At 33.4% G+C, this 19,478-nt stretch overlaps 1 protein-coding gene across 1 annotated transcript; it reads right to left on the reverse strand.

Moving 5' to 3' along the window:
* Positions 1-840: 840 nt before the first annotated feature.
* On the reverse strand, positions 841-18,281 carry LOC131076442 (LOB domain-containing protein 1-like). Its single transcript, XM_058013625.2, has 3 exons — positions 18,144-18,281; positions 1,329-1,508; positions 841-1,167 (listed from the first exon to the last, which is right to left on the reverse strand). The coding sequence occupies exons 1-3, from the start codon at positions 18,279-18,281 to the stop codon at positions 841-843; spliced, it is 645 nt and encodes a 214-aa protein (XP_057869608.2).
* Between the last annotated feature and the right edge of the window lie 1,197 nt (positions 18,282-19,478).

Genomic DNA, 19,478 nt, shown 5'->3' on the forward strand with positions numbered 1-19,478 from the left:
TTTTTCTAGATGTAAATTTTGATTTCAATATTGCTCTTATATTGAGCTACACATGTTAGGAAATAGAGAAATTATTTTAGATGTAAATTAAATTCCTTATTTTGATTTCAACATTGCTCTTATATTGAGCTATGCATATTAGGAAATAGAGAAATTGTTTTAGTATCATTTGAATGTGGAGTGTGATATGTGTGATACAAAATGATATATTCAATAAGATTTTTTATTATCGATTTTTGTTAGAAATTTCAACTATAAATTAGAATTTCTCTAGTGCTTAACCAAATGCAAAATGAAAGTAAATAAATCAAAAAATCAAGGACATATACAAGAGACAAATTAAAATTATATCTAGCTTCATCCTACCTTATAAATAAAATAGATGAAAAAATATTATTATAAGAACAAGTAGCATACCTGTATTTGAAAAAATATAAATAAGATATATCAAGACATATCATTGTGAAACACCTATTTCAGTTAAAACATAAAATATATATTTTAGTGTGCAACACCTATCAACATTAGTTATTATTTTGCAAATCCATTTTTTAACGTCCAGATGACATCGTGGAGACTATGATGCAGTTTGATAGTAAAATATACTAGCAGTTGGTGCAAATATAAATATATCCACCGCCATTTCATTTCATGAACTGCTTCTGATATTTTGTCAGCACGAATGACAACAGTCAATAAATGATTATAAATACACAATCTTATATTAAGGATTGCTTACAAAACTAAATAACGAGTCCAGCTGACTTAGGAACTGAGGCAATATGAAATAAAACGTAATCACCAAGATGCTGGGCATGGCTTCATATAACCCTAACAGTTTCACAGTGGTGCCCATAATCCAAACGGGTCATCATCGTCTTCCAAAACTCTTACTTCATCCTTGTTATATGGATCGTTTTGATCTACTAAATTCATTCCAGTTGCCGTTTCACCGTAATTACAAAACCCGGTGACCAGAGACGAAAGATTAGCCTGTGTGTTGACGAGCTCTGCTTGAATGTTTTCCTGTTGTGATACAAGTTCTGATACTCGCTGCTGCAGTCGACAAATGGCACCAGTGCAACCGTAAATTGGGTCATTTGCTCTCGCACTTGCTTCATATACCAGGCTTGTTACAGCATCTGCTCTCTTCTCCTCCGGAATATCCTGCAATACAAAAACAACAGAAAAGGGGCAAACAGATTTAATATATCTATACATCGGTTAAAGTACTGGTCGATTTGTAGCAGTAAATACTCACATTTTTGTTAAATCTGACAAAAAGAATAATGCTTTTGAAAAAATCTTTAAAAACATTTGATTTATACCTTAAGTGTTCTGATAATGTTGCTTGTTCCAAATAATTTGTGAACCACTAAGAATTTGTGAGGATCATTTGGAGGAAAATAAGGAGCGAGCACGCATTTATCTCCACATTTTCTTCGTTGAATCTTGCACGCTGCACATGGATAAACAATACTAGACATCTCTTTTGATTTCTGTTCCGGCTGAATTGTGCAGCAGAAACAAAACCTAAGAGAATTTTAATAATAAAGATAGTAGATAAAAGTCGCGTTCAAAGAAACAACTAATAATTAAATCTAAGCTAAGGAGATGAGACATAGTTGAGACATAGATCGAATATATAGCTGATTGTTTTCAACTTTCCACAAGTAATATGAACATGTTTTTCAAAGCACCACAGTCAAATGACGTATAGTATGTATCGTAATGTAATGAATTAAAGACAATACGTCATCCGGCAACCGACAGAATCGGATCTGACGGAAGGGGCAGCGTGAATGTAGAATGAATGAATTACGCGGGCTACTGTTTGAAAATAAAGTTTAGTTTTCTTATCAATTTGTTGGAATAAGAATCATTTATAGACTTACAAAGTAGAGCTGTAAAAATAGTTACAGCAGGCATCAAACATGATGGATAGGGCACAAGACATTGCCCAGTCAAAAGCAAACCATCCTCCACTAGGAGTCAAACCATCTTGTAGACAAAAACAAACACTTTAAGGCTTATAGAAAACCTACAAACACAGTTCATTTTGACTGGAACAACAGGAACAACTGGAAAGGAGCATGAATATGCATTGAATGGGTTAGAGCCTAACAACCCCAAAAGACACAGCTGTTTTGCAGGACAATGTACTGATCTGTAAGATTACTAAAAAGTGGAATTCTAATGAACTGTTTCACACACACCCAGCATAATCAATCTTTTACAGTTCTGTTTAACGTCATAAAACATCCCAACATCACGTTTATACCAACTCAAAGGTGGACGGAAAAACTTTCTATTAGCTTACTAGTTTTTGGTGAGCACTTGCCTGCCAAGTTTCTGCAGAGTACTCACCTTATAAATTTGCAATGTGGCGCATTCTCCTCTAACACAAAACAGGGATCTTTTATTTTGGCTTTAAAAATAATTCTACCCTAAATTTATTGCTCTACCTAAATTTTTAGGGTTAAACAATCATTTTGCAGTAAATTGAACGTAATCCTTGAATGTTTCACAGATTCAGCGCAATTCAAACATAAATTAGACTTTAAAACTAGTTGATTGAAGAGTCGAGATAGAATAACGTGTTTTGTTGTCTGTTATTCTAAATTGCAGAGCGTGATATATATTAACTAAAATTTAATGGTAAGACACTTTTTCTATCCCCGGAACGTCCCCAGCTCTCACCTCCAAGTAAAAAAACAAAAACTTCAATTGCCAAATGTTCATCTCAATCATTCTTGATGCAGTTTCTTGCATGGACGTTGTCAATCTTCCTAACCTAACATCCAAAAACCCTGTTTTTTGGTGCTATCTTGCAGAGCTCAGAGCAGTGCCTCGAGGGAAGTGTGTTCTCTTGCATCCGTAACGTATAAACCTTCTCTCGCATCCTGCAACCAGAAAAGTAGCGAAGAATAGTATGACAAATAAATGTAAATTAATACTTGTCTTAAAAAAGCATGTAATTTCTCTAAAAGAAGTAAATGTAAATCAAATATTGTAAAAAGTTAAAATCTGATTGGTAATTTGCATTTAGTTTAATCACTGTTTAAATTTTTAGCCGATGTCTGCAATAGTTCCATGGCCATGGTAGGAAATAATGATGCCATGGCCTAACCAAATCAAAGTTTCTTAATTTACATCAATTCGTTCACGCAATATAATTTACCAACTTCATTGATTTTGTTCCACATCAACATCTAGACCTTCAAACCATTTCTGTCCAAAGTATTCCTAAGCTCATTGTCTCCTCAATATTCAATATGGTTATACACATATATGACTGTCCTCTATACATTCATCCTCAACAAAATAAACAAATTATTTGTAGTACCTATAGACGTATAAAAATGACCATATTCCTAAATGAATATTTTATGTTCATTTCTTTATTTAATTAAATCCAATTTAATTAAATTACCCACATTCTTCTATTTAAATTAAATAAATTACTCAATTTATTTAAATTAAATTCACTAGACTTCTTTTTACCATTTAATGAATAAATCATTTTATTCAATTAAATCCCTTCTATCCACTTTTAATTAAATTCAAATTTAATTAAATAGTTATCCTAAATTGAATAAATCTAATTTATTTAATTCCCCCAAATTGCAACCAAATTGAATTAAATTAACTTTATTTCAATTAAATCCTATTATCCCTCCATCCACTTGCAAAATCCTACATCTCCCACTTGCTTCCTAAACCCCTTCTTAATTTATTCTAGACTCTTCTAATCACTTCTAATTAGCCTAACCCATCTTCTAAACCTTGTCACATCCCTGAGCAAGGGGAGGTCACTTCTCAAAACCTTAAAGTCCTTGATAACCATTAAAGGCTTCAAGTCTTCAACCACTTAATTTCCCAAAGTCTCCCAAACCATTAATGGTTAATTCAACCCTCTTACATGGTTAGAGACTTTTTGCCTAACTTAACCTTCATCCAACCCAAGGGTCTCATCAAGCCTTTAATGCTTTGACTATGACTATCTCTTAATCATTTGCACAAGGGTTTATCTTTGGATTAACTCTTAATCCAATGGGTAAGCCTAACTTAAGCTTAACCCTTACCCTCTAGATAACCATAAGGTCTTCTCAGGCATTTAATGCCTCCAACCCCTTCTCTCAACCCAACCCTATGTTGACACTTGTCACCATTTCATTGGTGCAAATTGCAAACATGGATCCCCAACTTTCAAACTCAACCCTTGATCAACCCTTTCAATCCTGACCATCCATTGCCCTATTTTTGCTATAAATAGAGCTCTCATTCCTCCATTTTTATAGATCATCCAAGTTTGTAGTATCATACTTATGCTCAAATACATTCAAGCTTTCATTTTATATATGCTCATCATTTAGCCTCTCTTTAAAATAGAAATTAATCTAATATGCATTTTAGAGTATTTCTATTATCATTAGCTTAAATCATTAACTAATATAGCATGCTAGGATAGTTTGTTTACTAACCTTGTCATCTTATAGTTAGTTTATTGCATTTGTAGCATCATGCATAGCTTAGGATGCATCTCATATTAAATCAACAAAAACATCCCTCATTCTTGCATTTGCCATCCCTAAACCATTTTGCTCAGTGATCTGAGAGCAAAAATGTTGGTTTGAGGGACTGTGCAAGATAGAGAACCATGGAACCATCCTTGAGAAGCTAAGTTATGCTTTATAACTCCATAGCTTGCACCAAGAAGTCTTGTGTGTGTGTGAGCAAGGCTCCATAGAGCTCCATTTTTCACATATTGAGTTCTATCGACCCACTTTTCCCGTATACAGTACCCTAGTTAACCTAAAAATTATTACGAATATAGTCATAGATGAGTTCTTATATATATACCAAGTGCATAGAGATGTATATGGTCCCTCTAAAATCATTGTGTGCACATGCATTATGGCCTTTCCATTTCAACCTTGGGTTCAATCATCATTCCTAGCTAGGTAAAACCTAAAATCTTAAACATACCTTTTAATGCTAATCCTGCTCTAGATTGTTTTATGTCTTGCTAAATCTATGGCTCATTATAGTGGAGGTCACAATGTACTAACCCTCAAGTTGTACCTAAAGTTTACACAAATTTTCTATTTCTTGTTAGAAATTTATTTGATTATTAAGCAATTGGATGTTCTATCCATCAAACAAGATAACCATATGTCCATCAAATAAGATAGGAATACTACTCTAGCTACATAGGTTAACTCATGTGGCATCCACTACCTTGAGTCTATGTTGAATGATTACACTTCTCTAATGAAAATGCATTGAGGTCATGGTCATATAGGGATATATAAATAAATTCTTGAGTTTCAACTTGGAATCTGGCCAAAAGCTTTGAGGAGTCATTAAAATCCATCCACTTGATTTGTCCAAGTTTATGGTGAATATATTTTATCTTAAGACTTGTGTTAGAAATTGTGTTTCCCTTTATGAAAATGATTGTATAGAATGAGTAATATTGAATTACTAATCAAGCTGACATTTTTTTAGCACTCCCTAAACCCTATCCCCAAAATCCTACATACTAGGAATATGATATAATTTCCTTAGGTTTGGATATAGTTTTTACTTGATAATTGATTTAATTTCAAATCAGAATGATGTTAAATTAAATTGAAAAATTATCATATGGTTTCATTAGATTTTCATATAGTTTTGATTTGGTAATTAATTTTGAAAAGACAAACAGAATCATTTTGTAAACCATCTAAATATAACTTTTAATACAATGTTTAAATGGTAACAAATTTTTATTTTTGATTAGGAGTACGCATTCAATGAAAATAGTAAATAGGTGATGATCCTAGTGACCAATCAATTTGGAATTTAATTGTTTTCCTTCATAAGAAGTAGTTTTCTAGAGGAAGTATTTTGAGAAAAGGGGCCCTAGAAATGGCTACATACCCACTTAATTTATTGTATAGTCAGATGAACCTAGTGGATAGACTTTCTTGACTCCCCAAATCTTTATTCTAAATTTCAAGGTAGGAATCAAGATTTTTGATGCAAGAGCATCTAGGGTGTAGGAGCAATCTTGCATCACCCAAAAATTTATGCTTTTATTTTTATTTTTCTTGGAGCCCATTAGAATGGTTGCACTATATAAGATGTATAGTTCAGCTAAAAACAATAAAAAATAGTCACATGCTACTTTCAAGACTTGCTAATTTTGATCGTATGGACATGAGAACTAATCCCTAGGATCCCTATCAAATTGCTTGGTTTCCAAAGAACCATAAGGCTTTGGTCAATGAACAATGTCTGGTAAAGTCCAAGATTGAAAACTATCATGATGAGGTATTATATGATATTATGCCTATGGATATTTGTCATTTATTGTTAGGGAGACCAAGGAAATTTGGCCATCATGCAGTACAAGATGGGTATGCAAAGACATATTATTTGACGAAGGATGGAGTCTGACAAAAGCTAAAGCCATTGAAGGAGATGCGAGAAAATGTATGCAGTAATGCAAGAATATGTTTAGTTGATGGAAGAAAACTTCTATATGCAATGAAGCGTGAGAATATATGTTTCTCTTTAATTCCTAAGCCTAACAAAGAAGAAGTAGAAGATATACTTGTGGAAGTTGCAGATTTGTTGCATGAGTTACAAGATATTGTATTTGATAATGTACCTGATGGTTTACCACCATTGACAAAGATTAGTCGTCAAATGGACTTGATTCTTAGAGCCATATTTTTTAATAAGGCAACACATAGAATTACTCAAGTAGAGACTAAAATGTTGAACAAACAAGTACAAGAGTTGCTGCAGAAAGGATTGATTTGAGAGAGTTTGAGTCCATGTGTGGTACGTGTAGTCTAGCACCAAAGAAAAATGGGGAATGGAGGATGTGTCTGAACTCTTGAGCTATAAATAAGATTACTATCAAGTATGGATTTTCCATCCTAAGAATGGATGACTTTATGGATTATTTGAGTGGAGATGAATACTTCAAAAAGATAGATATGAAGAGTAGATATCATCAAATTCATATTAGAGAAGTGTATGAATATAAAATATCCTTCAAAACAAAGGAGCGCTTGTATGAGTGGTTAGTCGTACCTTTTGGACAGACCAATGTATCGAGCACATTCATGTGGCTAATGAATGAGGTATTTAAAAGATTATTGGATAAGTTTTTTATTGTTTATGTGGATGATATTATGAATTTTAGCAAAATATTGGAGGAACATATTGTTGGCAACAATATAGCCAACTGAGAGGGGGTGTGAGTCAAATTGCACCAAAAAAATTTACAAGTTAAACCACAACTTAGATCTGATAATTAAAAGTTAAAGCATTAAACAGTACCACATCAATATCACACATAACACCAAGATTTTTGACGTGGAAAACCTAGTCAAGGGAAAAACCATGGCAGAAACCTACCCACAATGAGATAATACCTTGTTAGGAGTAAATAAAATATTAAAATGGGGAATGCACATGCATTTAGGCACACTTCCTAGAGCTCACTATTCAAATAAGAAACCTAGAAAGGCTACAACCTTAAGGGAAGGCTCACTGCCTTACAATAAGTCTCATTGACTTATAAAAGAATTCAAACTACAATCTGGATTACATGAACTATGAAAATAGCATCTGCATATGCTTGAGTACAATTCCAGTTAAGCACACAATCTAGTCTACAACACTTCTCTTCTCTTCTTCACACTTTCAAAAGATGAAATCTCTTTCTCACACATACAATTTGACCATACACACTTTTAATTATCACATGCATTTGTATACATACATTTTACATGGTTATTACATTTATTTATACAAGACATCAACCTATATTTCAAGGTCGGTCAAACCCTCAATACAAATAAGAAAATAATAATCTCACATGCTACCATAACATATGTGCACCAAAACAATATCGGCTAAGACATAGTGTGGACCCAAATCAATACCATAAATATGAAACATTTCCAACAATTATGCCTTGATCACTTGCAACACACTACAACTCCATAAATATCATATAACATGAATTATATTATTGAATCAAGAAAATCTTCAATAACATGCACAATGATCAATGTGGACAACCAATACTCATAGAAAATGATCTATAAATATTCACAAGCAACGTGAACTACACCACAACAACTACAACCACACGAATTACCAAAATCATTACCATCTCATCACTAGAGCTCAACAACAACATCATAACTGACTATCAACATGAAATATTTTCTTGTGGTCATCCAAATAATGAACCAATCAAATTGAAGATACACATCAATGTCCAATAAACATCCCATACATCCGCAACTAAACATATAGCAATTCTAGAGAAATTCAGAGTACAAACCAAAATACCGAATAACATGAACAACTGAATGTCAAATCAATACCAAATCTCATAACTCGACCAAAATATCACATAGACCACTTAAAATTATGTTGAATCAACTAGAGATAAGTATCTCTAATTCCATTAAACTGCATCAACTCATTTGCAACATAGTGACCAAACCAACTTATTTAATTTAATTGCAACACTGGAATACCTAAAAGAATATGTTGACATCAATGGAAACCCATCCTCACAGCAACATCCACCAATCTCTCCCTTTGTCATTGATGGCAACATATGAATGTGGAAAACAATCATTATGAAGAAAGAAATCAACAAACAACAATCTCCCATAATTCTCAACAAACTCTCCACAAGATATGATAGTTTTTCACATGCTTCTCTCCCCCTTTGATTTCAATGACAAAGACATATACAACACAAATCTTGATTCTCTCCCCCTATAACAAACACACAAATCTGATCAACAACACTCACTACTCCCCCTGAGTAGTAGCCTCACCCATCAATCCAGATCACTAGATAACTCTGTGAATTTCACTGGATTGATGCAAATCCATGCATCTTAGTTATTATCAGGAGGAGCAATTACCCCTAACTTTTCTATAATATACTCAAAAGTATCATCAAGGAAAGGCTTTGTAAAGATATCAACAACCTATTCCTTTGGAGATACATACTCCAATCTGACTTCTTTCTCATTCACCTTCTCTCTCAAGAAATGAAACTTAATTGATATATGATTTATTTTGGAATGCAACACCAAATTATTTGAAATATTGATAGCACTAAAATTGTCATAGTATATAGAAATAGGATCATCATAAATAACTCCTATTTATTTTAGCATCTTCTTCATCTAAATAAATTGAGTATAGTTGCTAGTAGCAACCAAAGTATTCAGCTTCTATAGTAGATAAGGAAATAACATTTTGTTTCTTACTTGCCCAAGAGACCAACGTCTTTCCCAAAAAGAATGCACCACCTGTAGTAATATTTTAGTCATCAACATCACCAGCCTAATCAGCATCTGTAAAAGAACTCAAAGTGAAATCATCATTCTTAGAATACCACAAACTGAAATCAGTTGTTCCTCTCAAATATCTAAATATCCTTTCTATAGGAGCAACATGAAATTCTTTAGGATCATCTTGAAATCTAGCAACATGACATACAACATTCATTACATCACATCTATTCTGAGTCAAATATGACCAACCACCAATCATAGATCTATATATGGTTTGATTAGCTTTCGGAGAATCATCATCCTTTGTCAGCTTCCATTAGGTCACCATAGGTGTACCAACAAGCTTAGAGTCTTCAAAACCATTTTTTCTCAGTAGTTCCTTCACATACTTAGACTGAAATATGAAAATACCTTTATCCAACTGAGTAATTTGCAATCCCAAAAAGAATTTCATCTCAAATTCATTCTGCATTTTTTCAGCAAATTTCTCACATAGACAATCATTTTCTCCAAAGATAGTTCGTCATCAACAAAAACTTCAACAATCAAAATGTTATTCTAATTAATCTTAAAATAGAGATTACTATTAGTAGTACCTTTATCAAATCCAAGCTTCATGAAATACCTATCCAATCTGACATACTAGGCTATAGGGGCTTGCTTTAATCCATACAATGTTTTCTTAAACTGACAAACCATGTCCTTTCCTTCTATCCACGAAAATGCATCTGGTTTCTCAATGTAGATTTATTCTTCCACCTCACCATTAAAAAAGGCTAATTTGACATCCATATGATAAACCTTGAAATCTTTATGAGAAGGATAGGCAAGAAATAATCTAATAGCTTCAATTCTAGCTACTAGAGAAAAAGTCTCCTCATAGTCAATTCCCTCCATGTGTGAATAACCTTTACAAACAAGTCTAGCTTTACTTTGAACAATTTCACCTTGTTCATTCAACTTATTCTAGAATACCCATTTAGTTTCAATTGCATTTTTATCCTTAGATCAAGGGACAAGAATCCAGGTATCATTTTTCTCAATTTGATTAAACTCTTATTTTATAGCTTTGATCAAATTTTCATCTCTAAAATATTCATCATCACTTTAGGCTCAATCTTAGAAATCAAACAAATTTCTTCAGCAAGTCTTCTCAGAGTAATCACAGCTTTAATCTTATCACCAATGATCTGATTTTTTGAATGATTCAATCTTAAATACCTGGGAGTTATAGGATTTTCTAGAATTTCAGACTCTTGAACTCTTTCTTGTGCATTAGCATATGCACCTTCATTCACATGCCTTTCCAGATCATTCTGATCTTGATGTTGGTTCTGCACTTGTCTTCCTATTGGATATTAGAGTTGTTGGAATGTGTTGTTGTCATTAATGTCAATATATTCCTATGTTGCAGAGAATTAAGTTGGTTTGGTTGCAAATATGCTAATGCAGATTAATGGGTTTTGAGATACTTATCTCTAGTTGATTCAATATTACTTTGAGTATTTTGGAAGGTGATTTGATGGAGTTATGTGATCCGATGTGATGGCTGGTTTTTCTGTTGATTCGATATTGCACAATTGTGATTTTTAGATTGTATTACTCAAAAATTGATTCCTTATGTTGTGTGGATTTTGGAGAGTGTTTGGGATGCTCATGTGTGTCCTCAATTCAGGCGGTTCATGATTTGGAACTTCACAAGCGTATCTTTTAGTTTGTTGTTGGTGTTCGTGAGCTCTACTAACGAAATAATGATGATTCTTATTATCTAAGTTGTTGAGGTTATAGTGGTGGAATTCATATTGCTAGTTGATGTTCTCTGATTATGTTCCATTTATTTTGGTGGTCTATAATGATCATGGTGCGCATTATTGAATATTTTATTGGTCTAGTGGTTTTCTTCGTGTTATATGACTTTCTGGTCGACCCAGTGGTTCTTGCATTTTGTGGATCATCTTGGTGAGTTATTCGGTGGTGTTGCATGTTCAAGGATTTTATTTGGGTCCACGCTATATCCTTAACAACATTGTATTGGTCTATTTATTGATGTGTGTATTGTGTGATGTAATTTTATAATTAGGTCTCGATGTTTTGAGCCAACCTTAATGTTAAGGTTGATAATTTGTATAAATAAGTGTTATAATCATGTAAGATGGGTGTCTGCAAGTGTCTGTAGTTGTGTCTATGATTTGTGAGAGCATTGTATGTGTGAACAAGTGAATTTATCTTTTGGTAGTGGAGAAGAGAAGACAAATGTTGTTGTCCAGACAAAGTGCTTAACCGGAACTATAATCAGGCATTTGGAGACGCTATTCTTTCAATTCATGTAATCTAGACTATTGTCTGATATTTGTAAGGAAGTGAGCCTTCCCAGGATTGTAGCCCTTTGTCATTTTTTAGTAGTGAGCTCTAGGTAGTGTGCCCATATGCATGTACATTCCCCATTATAATATTTTTACATTCTACTGTAGTGTATCATCTTATTGTGGGTAGGTTCCCACCGTCGGTTTTTCACATCAAAAGTTTATGTGTTATGTGTGCTATTGATGTGGTGTGTATCCTTTTTATTGATGTTCTTGATCAGATCTAGAGTTGAGGTTAATTTGGTTTAAGTTTGGTGAAAACTGATTCACTGCCCCCGTCTCATTTTTCCTGCATTAATGCTGCCAACAATTGGTATTAGAGCTAGGTCCTCTAGAGGGAGCTTCAACACTTGAGGAGATCTAGGATGGTAGCTATTGTTTTCAAGGAGAGTCCAAGATTTGATGGAAACAATTACTCTATGTGGAAGAGCTCGATGGAAATTCACTTGAATTTCTTTGGAGAAGATTATTGGAAGATTACAAAGAATCCCTACAATGTTCCTCATAAGGGTCATGTTACTGCAGTTGGGGTCAAGAATGTTGAACATAATATAAGAGATAAAGAATCATTGTTGAGTTCCATGACTAATATAGAGATGACAAATGTGATGAGATTGCAGATTGCTTATGAGATTTGGGAGAACCCTAGAAACCTTATATGAAGGAGATAAACATGCAAAAGTTGCTAAATTGCAGAGCTTGAAAGGAAAGTATGAGATGCTAAGAATGGGAGAAGATGAGAATATTTTATTCTTTATGGCTAAAGTGAATGATCTTATGCTGAATATCAGAGGTGTCGGTTGAGTCCTTGAAGAAGATAAGATTGTGGCTAAAGTGTTGAGATCTTTTCCTCCTACTTATAAACACAAAGTTGTTGCTATTGATGAGATCCAAACTGTGACAAGAGATATGCTAGTTGGTAATCTTGTTTCTTTTTAGTTGAGCCAACTTGGTGAATCACTTGGAAAAGTTGAGATTACATTTAAAGATACTATATCCGAGAAGAAGAAGTATGACTTGCGAGAGAGTTCAACTAGGGTTTCTAGATGTAAAAGGGAAATGAGAGAGATGAAAGAACAAGAAAGAGAGATGGAATAAATTGAAGCACTTACTTCCAGAATATTGCCGAAGGGAGCGGGTAAGTATGAAGGTAAGTTACCTTTGAAATGTTTTTTATGCAATAAGATTGGTCATTTTGCTTCTAGATGTCCTTAAAGAGAAAAAAGAGTGTCAAAGTATGATAAGCCTTACAAGCCTAATCACAAGTATAGATATCAGAAGAAATGTTATTATGTTGTTGATGAAGGTGTGATAGATGATGAATCTAAGAAAGGGAATTCTAGAAGATAAATTTGTGCTCATTCCTATCAAGGAAGATGATCTGGTACATGCTAATTCTATAAGTTGTATTGTTGAAGAGAAAACCTTGGCTGTGAAGATTGAACAGAAAGATGAATGGCTAATTGAGAGTGGTTGTTCACATCATATGACAGGTGATAAAGGTAAATTTGTGAATATGGATAAGTATGATGGTGGTGTAGTGAGATTTGGAGACAACAAGGCTTGTGTAATCCATGGAAAAGGTTCTATTTCTCTTGATGGTAAGCATAATACTGATAATTTTTTATATGTTGAAGGTTTGAAGAGTAATATTTTTAGTGTTGGACATATGGTTGATAAGGGATATGATTTGCAATTCAAGAATGGGAACTGTAAGATCTTGAATATATCCAGTATAAAAAATCGCATCGGGAACTAAAAATAAAGGTAATATCTTTCATTTGAATGCTGGTGAGAAAAGCTGTTTGATTACATAGATTGATGAGAGTTGTATGTGGCATAGGAGAATGTGTCATGTTAACTTTGATTGTATGATTAAGATAAGTTCTACTCAAGCTGTTAGAGATTATCCTAAGATAGTGAAGCCTACTAATCTAGTGTGCAAAGAATGTCAATTGGGAAAGAAAATAAGAATTTCATTCAAGAGAAAACTGTATTCATCTAATGGATTGTTAGATCTTGTGCATACCGATTTATGTGGATTGTCTAGGGTGAGAAGATGGCAGGGTGACAAATACTTTATGTTGTTGATTGATGACTATTTTAGGATCATGTGGGTCATTTTTCTAACAGAGAAATATGAAGCACCACAGAAATTCAAAATATTCAAAGCCAAAGTGGAGATAGAGATAGGATTGAAGCCGAAGCATTTAAGATCTGACAAAGGAGGAGAATTCACTTTTGTTGAGTTTAATTCCTTTTGTGGAGAGCATGGAATCAAGAGATAGTTATCTTCTCCATGAACCCCTCAGTGGAACTAAGTTGTTGAAAGGAAGAACATAACTATTTTGGATGCAACTAGAACTATGATAATTTAAGGGAATGTTTTGTATATCTATTGGAGAGAAGTTGTTAGCACTATTGTGTAAACATTTAACTGGGTGCATATAAAATGTTATTCCGATAAGACTCCTTATGAGTTGTGTTTTGGTCATGTTCCTACAGTTAGATATTTCAGAATATTTGGAAGAAAATTTTATATCAAAAGAGATGAGGATATAGGAAAATTTGATGCAATATGTGATGAAGGAATCTTTTTGGGATATTCTACTAAGAGCAAAGTCTATCGGTGTTACAACAAAATACTAAGAAAGATAGTCAAAAGTGTGAATGTGAAGGTTGATGAGAATCATGAGAATAAAATTAGAGAATATGAATATGAGTCTGATGATCAGGATGTTATATTCAAGAAAGTACAGACTTCGAGCATGAGGCAAAGTGATCCAGTAGAGATAGTAAATCAAGATGTTGTGGGCGGTGAAGAAATTCAAGAGACTAGGAATCAGAACACTCAGAGTACCCCAAGGTATGCAAGATTAAATCATTTAGAGAATTAGATTATTGGTGATAAAAATAGAAGTGTGATTACTAGGAGAAGAATTACTACTGAAGAAATGTGTTTGATTTCTAAAATTGAGCCTAAAGATGTTGTTGAGGCTTGCAAAGATGAAAATTGGGTAAAACCTATGGAAGAAGAGCTAGATCGGATTGAGAAAAAAAATACATAAAACTTGTTCTGAGACCTAAAAACACGAATGTAATTGGTGCTAAATGGGTGTTCTGGAATGAGCTAAATGAAGATGGAGAATTTGTTAGAAACAAAGCAAGACTGGTATGTAAGGGATATTCAGAAATGGAAGGTATTGATTTTGAGGAGACTTTTTCTCTGGTAGCTAGAGTTGAAGTTGTTAGAATATTTCTTGCATGTGCTACTTAGAAACTCAAGGTATATCAGATGGATGTGAAGTTATCCTTTTCAAATGAATGGTGAATTGGAAGAGGAAGTCTACATTTTGCAACCAGATGGATTTCCATTGACAGATGAAGAAGACAAGGTATGCAAATTAAAGAAAGTATTGTATGGACTTTAACAAGCCCCTAGAGCCTGGTACGCTAGATTGGAAAGGTATTTGATGAAGTTGGGATTTTGTAAAGGTACTATTAATAGTAACTTATACTTCAAGATTGATAGTGATAATATTTTGATTGTTGAAGTCTTTGTTGATGACATTACTTTTGGAGGAGATGATGATTTGAGTAAGATGTTTGCTGATGATATGCAAAAAAGAGTTTGTGATGTCTATGATAGGTGAGATGAAATTATTTCTAGGATTACAAATTACACAAACTGACAAAGGAATTTTCATATCTCAATCAAAGTAAGTGAAATAATTGTTGAAGAAGTTTGGGTTAGATGATTCCAAACTAGTTGGAAATCCTATGATGATTGGATGGAAGATGACAAATGATGATGAATCTCAAAAGGATAATGTAACCCTGTATAGATGTATGATTGGTGGACTGCTTTATTTGAATCATACTAGACCTGACATTATGAATGTTGTGTGTCTTGTTGAAATATTTCAGGCTTATCCTAAGGAAAGGAATGTTACTACTATGAAGAGGATATTCAAATATTTGAAGGGAATAGTTATTATGGTTTGTCATATCCGAAGAATTATGATTTTATTTTGAGTGCTTATACTGATATTGATTGGGCAGGTAATGTTGATGACTAAAAGAGCACTGCCGGTGGAGTATTCTTTCTAGGAAAGAAGTTGATTTCTTGAGAAGCAAGAATCTATTTCTTTATCTACTGCAGAAGATGAATACTGCTAGCAACTGTACTCAGATAATTTAGATGAAATAGATGTTGAAGGATATTAGAGTTGTTTATAATGAGCCTACTATTATATATTGTGACAATTCTATTGCTATGAATATATCTAAGAATTTGGTTTTACATTCTAAGATAAAACATATATCAATCAAGTCTCATTTCTTGAGAGAGAAGGTGAATGAGAAAGAAGTCAGATTGGAGTATGTATCTACAAAGGAATAGATTGCAGATATCTTCACGAAGTCTTTTCCTACAGATACATTTATGTATATGGGAAAGAAGTTAGGGGTGATTTCCCCTCCTCCTATAAACTAGATGTGTTGACTTTCATCAATCCGGTGGACTTCATAGTTTCATCCTAATATCTAGATTGATGAGTGGGTCTTGTTGCTCCAAAGGATTAGTTAGTGTGTGTTTTATTTGTTCATATTTGTAAGTGTGTAAGGGGGAGAGACTATCAGAGTGAGATAATAATGATTTGTATATGTCTTTTGCATTACTGTCAAAGGGGAAGGGATGCATGTGGAAAACTACCTTATCTATCTGAGATAGAAAGCTATGTGTGTATGATTTCAAGGGGATATTGTTGGAGTTATTTTCTTTCTTTGCATTGATTATTTTTCACATTCATATGTTTCCATCAGTGCCAAAGAGGGAGATTGTTGGATACTAGAGTTGTTGGAAACTATTGTTGTCATTGATGTCAACATATTCTTACATTGCAGAGAATTGGTTTGTTGCAAAGAGTTAAGTTGGTTTGATTATTGATGTGTATTAATGGGTTTTGAGATAATTATCTCTATTTGATTCAGTAAGAGTTTTAGCATTTCAGAAGGTGATTTGATCAAGTTATGTGATCTAGAGTGATAGTTGTCTTTTCTGTTAATTCGGTATTGCAGAGTTGTGATTTCTAGATTGTATTACTCCATAATTAGATCCTTATGTTGTGTGGATTTTGGAGAGTGTTTGGGAATTTCATGTGTGTCATCAATTTAGGTGGTTCATGATTTGGAACTTCACAAGCATAACTTTTAGTTTGTTGTTGGTGTTCTCGAGCTCTGATGATGAAATAATGATGATTCTTGTTATCCGAGTTGTTGTAGTTATTGTGGTGGAATCTATAATACTTGTTGATGTTCACTAATCCTGTAATATACATTTTGGAGGTCCGCATTGATCATGGTGCACGTTATTGAATATTTTATTGGTTTGGTGGTTTTCTTCGTGGTATACAATTTTCTGGCTAATCTGATTGTTCTTGCGTATTGTAGATGATCTTGATGAGTTATTTAGTGGTGTTGCATGTTTGAGGATTTGATTTGAGTCCATGCTATATCCTTTCTAACTTTTTATTGGTCTGGTTATTGATTTGTGTATCGTGTGATGTAATTTTGTAATTAGGCCTTAATATGTTAAGTCAACCTTACAGTTAAGGTTAATGATTTATATATATATATGTGTTGTAATTATGTAAGATGGGTTTTTGCAAGTGTTTCTATGATCTATGAGAGCAAAGAAGTGTAGTTGTGTAGACATTGTTCTTAACCAAACTATGATCAGGCATTTGGAGATGTTATTCTTTCATTTCATGTAATTGAGATTTTTGTTTAGTCATTGTAAGGCAGTGAGCCTTCTCAGGGTTGTATCCCTTTGTTGTTTTTAAGTAGTGAGCTTTAGGCAATTTGCCTGAATGAATATGTATTCCCTAGTGTAATATTTTCACATAGTACTGCAGAGTATCAGCATATTGTGGGTAGGTTCCCACCATGGTTTTTCCCTTAACCAAGTTAAATTCCATGTCAAATATTTGTGTTTTGTGTGTTGTTGATGTGGTTCTTATCTTTGTTATTGATTTTATTAATCAAATTTAATGTTGAGGTTAATTTGGTTTAAGTTTGGTGAAAACTGATTCCCCCCCCCTCTTAATTTTCCTACATTGTTGTTGCCAACACTTCCTTTATCTGAACTGGTATGCTAATCATCAAAATCATATCCACGAGATCTATTCTAATATATATATTACCTTCATCAACCTTCACATTATCACTTTCAGCAATCTTTCTCAATCTTTTATTATAACACCGGTATGCTTTACTTGTAGTAGAACAACCAAGAAAGATTCCTTCATCACGTCTAGCATCAAAACTTTCCAAGATCTTCATCCCTTTTGATATAGCATTTACTACCAAAAATTCTAAAATATCTAATAGTAGGAGAATGACCAAACGATAACTCATAAGGAGTCTTACTAATACCAATTTTGACATTTACCCGGTTAAGAGTGTATATTGCAGTACTCGTAGCTTCTCTCAAAAACATATGCAAAACATTTACTTCAATCATCATGGTTCTAGTAGCTTCTTGAACTGTTATATTCTTTCTTTGCACAACACCATTTCGTTCTGGCATCTTAGGAGTATACAACTATCTCTTAACTCCATTCTCTTCACAATATGCATTAAACTCACTAGAGGTAAATTATCCACCTCTGTCAGATCTCGAACATTTCAGTTTCAATTCAGTCTATGTCTCAACCATAGTCTTAAAATTTTTGAACTTCTCCAATGCTTCATATTTATCCCTTAAGAAGGTAACCCACATCATTCTTGAATAGTCATCAATCAACAACATGAAATACATGTCACCCTGCAAGCTTCTTCTTCTAGTAGGACCACATAAATTAGTATGCACAAGATCTAACAATCCATTTGAATTATGCTATTTTCTCTTATTAGTAACTATTGTCTACTCCCCTAATTAACATTACTTACATATAGGATTAGAGGAATTTATCAACTCTGGTAGATCTCTTACTACTCTAGTAGAATTTATCTACATAACACATCATTTTATGCCACAACCAACTTTCATCAATCTGATCAATTAAACAACTTTTACCACCAACATTCAAGTAAAAGATATTACCTTTATCTTGTGTTCCTAATGCAATATTAATTCTATAGCTACTCAATATCTCACATTTGTCATTCTTGAATTGCAAGTTATTTCCCTTATCAACCATCTAACCAACACTCAAAACAATATGCTTTAATTCTTCAGCATACAACACATCATCTGTATTATTCTTACCATTAAGAGAAATAGAACCTCTACCACAAATTATACAAGCTTTGTTATTGTCAATTGCCCATTCATCTTTCTCTTCTACTTTAGCAACTAAAGATTTCTCCTCATTAATGCAACTTTTAGAATCTATAGTTACGGGATCATCTTCCTTGATAGAAATGAACACAAATTCATCTTCTAAATTTTCCTTATCCAACTCATCATTTGTCACACCTTCATCAGTAGCATAATAACACTTCTTCTGATATTTAGGCTTATATGGCTTAAATGGCTTCTTAGTATTTCTCTCTCTTTATGGACACCTTGATGCAAAATATCCTACCTTGTTACATGAAAAACATTTAAGAGGTAACTTACCTTCATACTTATCGACGCCTTTAGGCAATCTTCTACCAACAATCGCTTCAAGATCCTCAAACTCTCTTTCTTCATCTTCCATCTCTTTTATCTCTTTCTCATATCTAGATACTTTTGTAGAACTTTCACCTAGATCATATTTGTGCTTCCCAGATATAGTAG

The sequence above is a fragment of the Cryptomeria japonica genome, chromosome 3 (assembly GCF_030272615.1).
Source record: "Cryptomeria japonica chromosome 3, Sugi_1.0, whole genome shotgun sequence".
NCBI classification, from domain to species: Eukaryota; Viridiplantae; Streptophyta; class Pinopsida; order Cupressales; family Cupressaceae; genus Cryptomeria; species Cryptomeria japonica.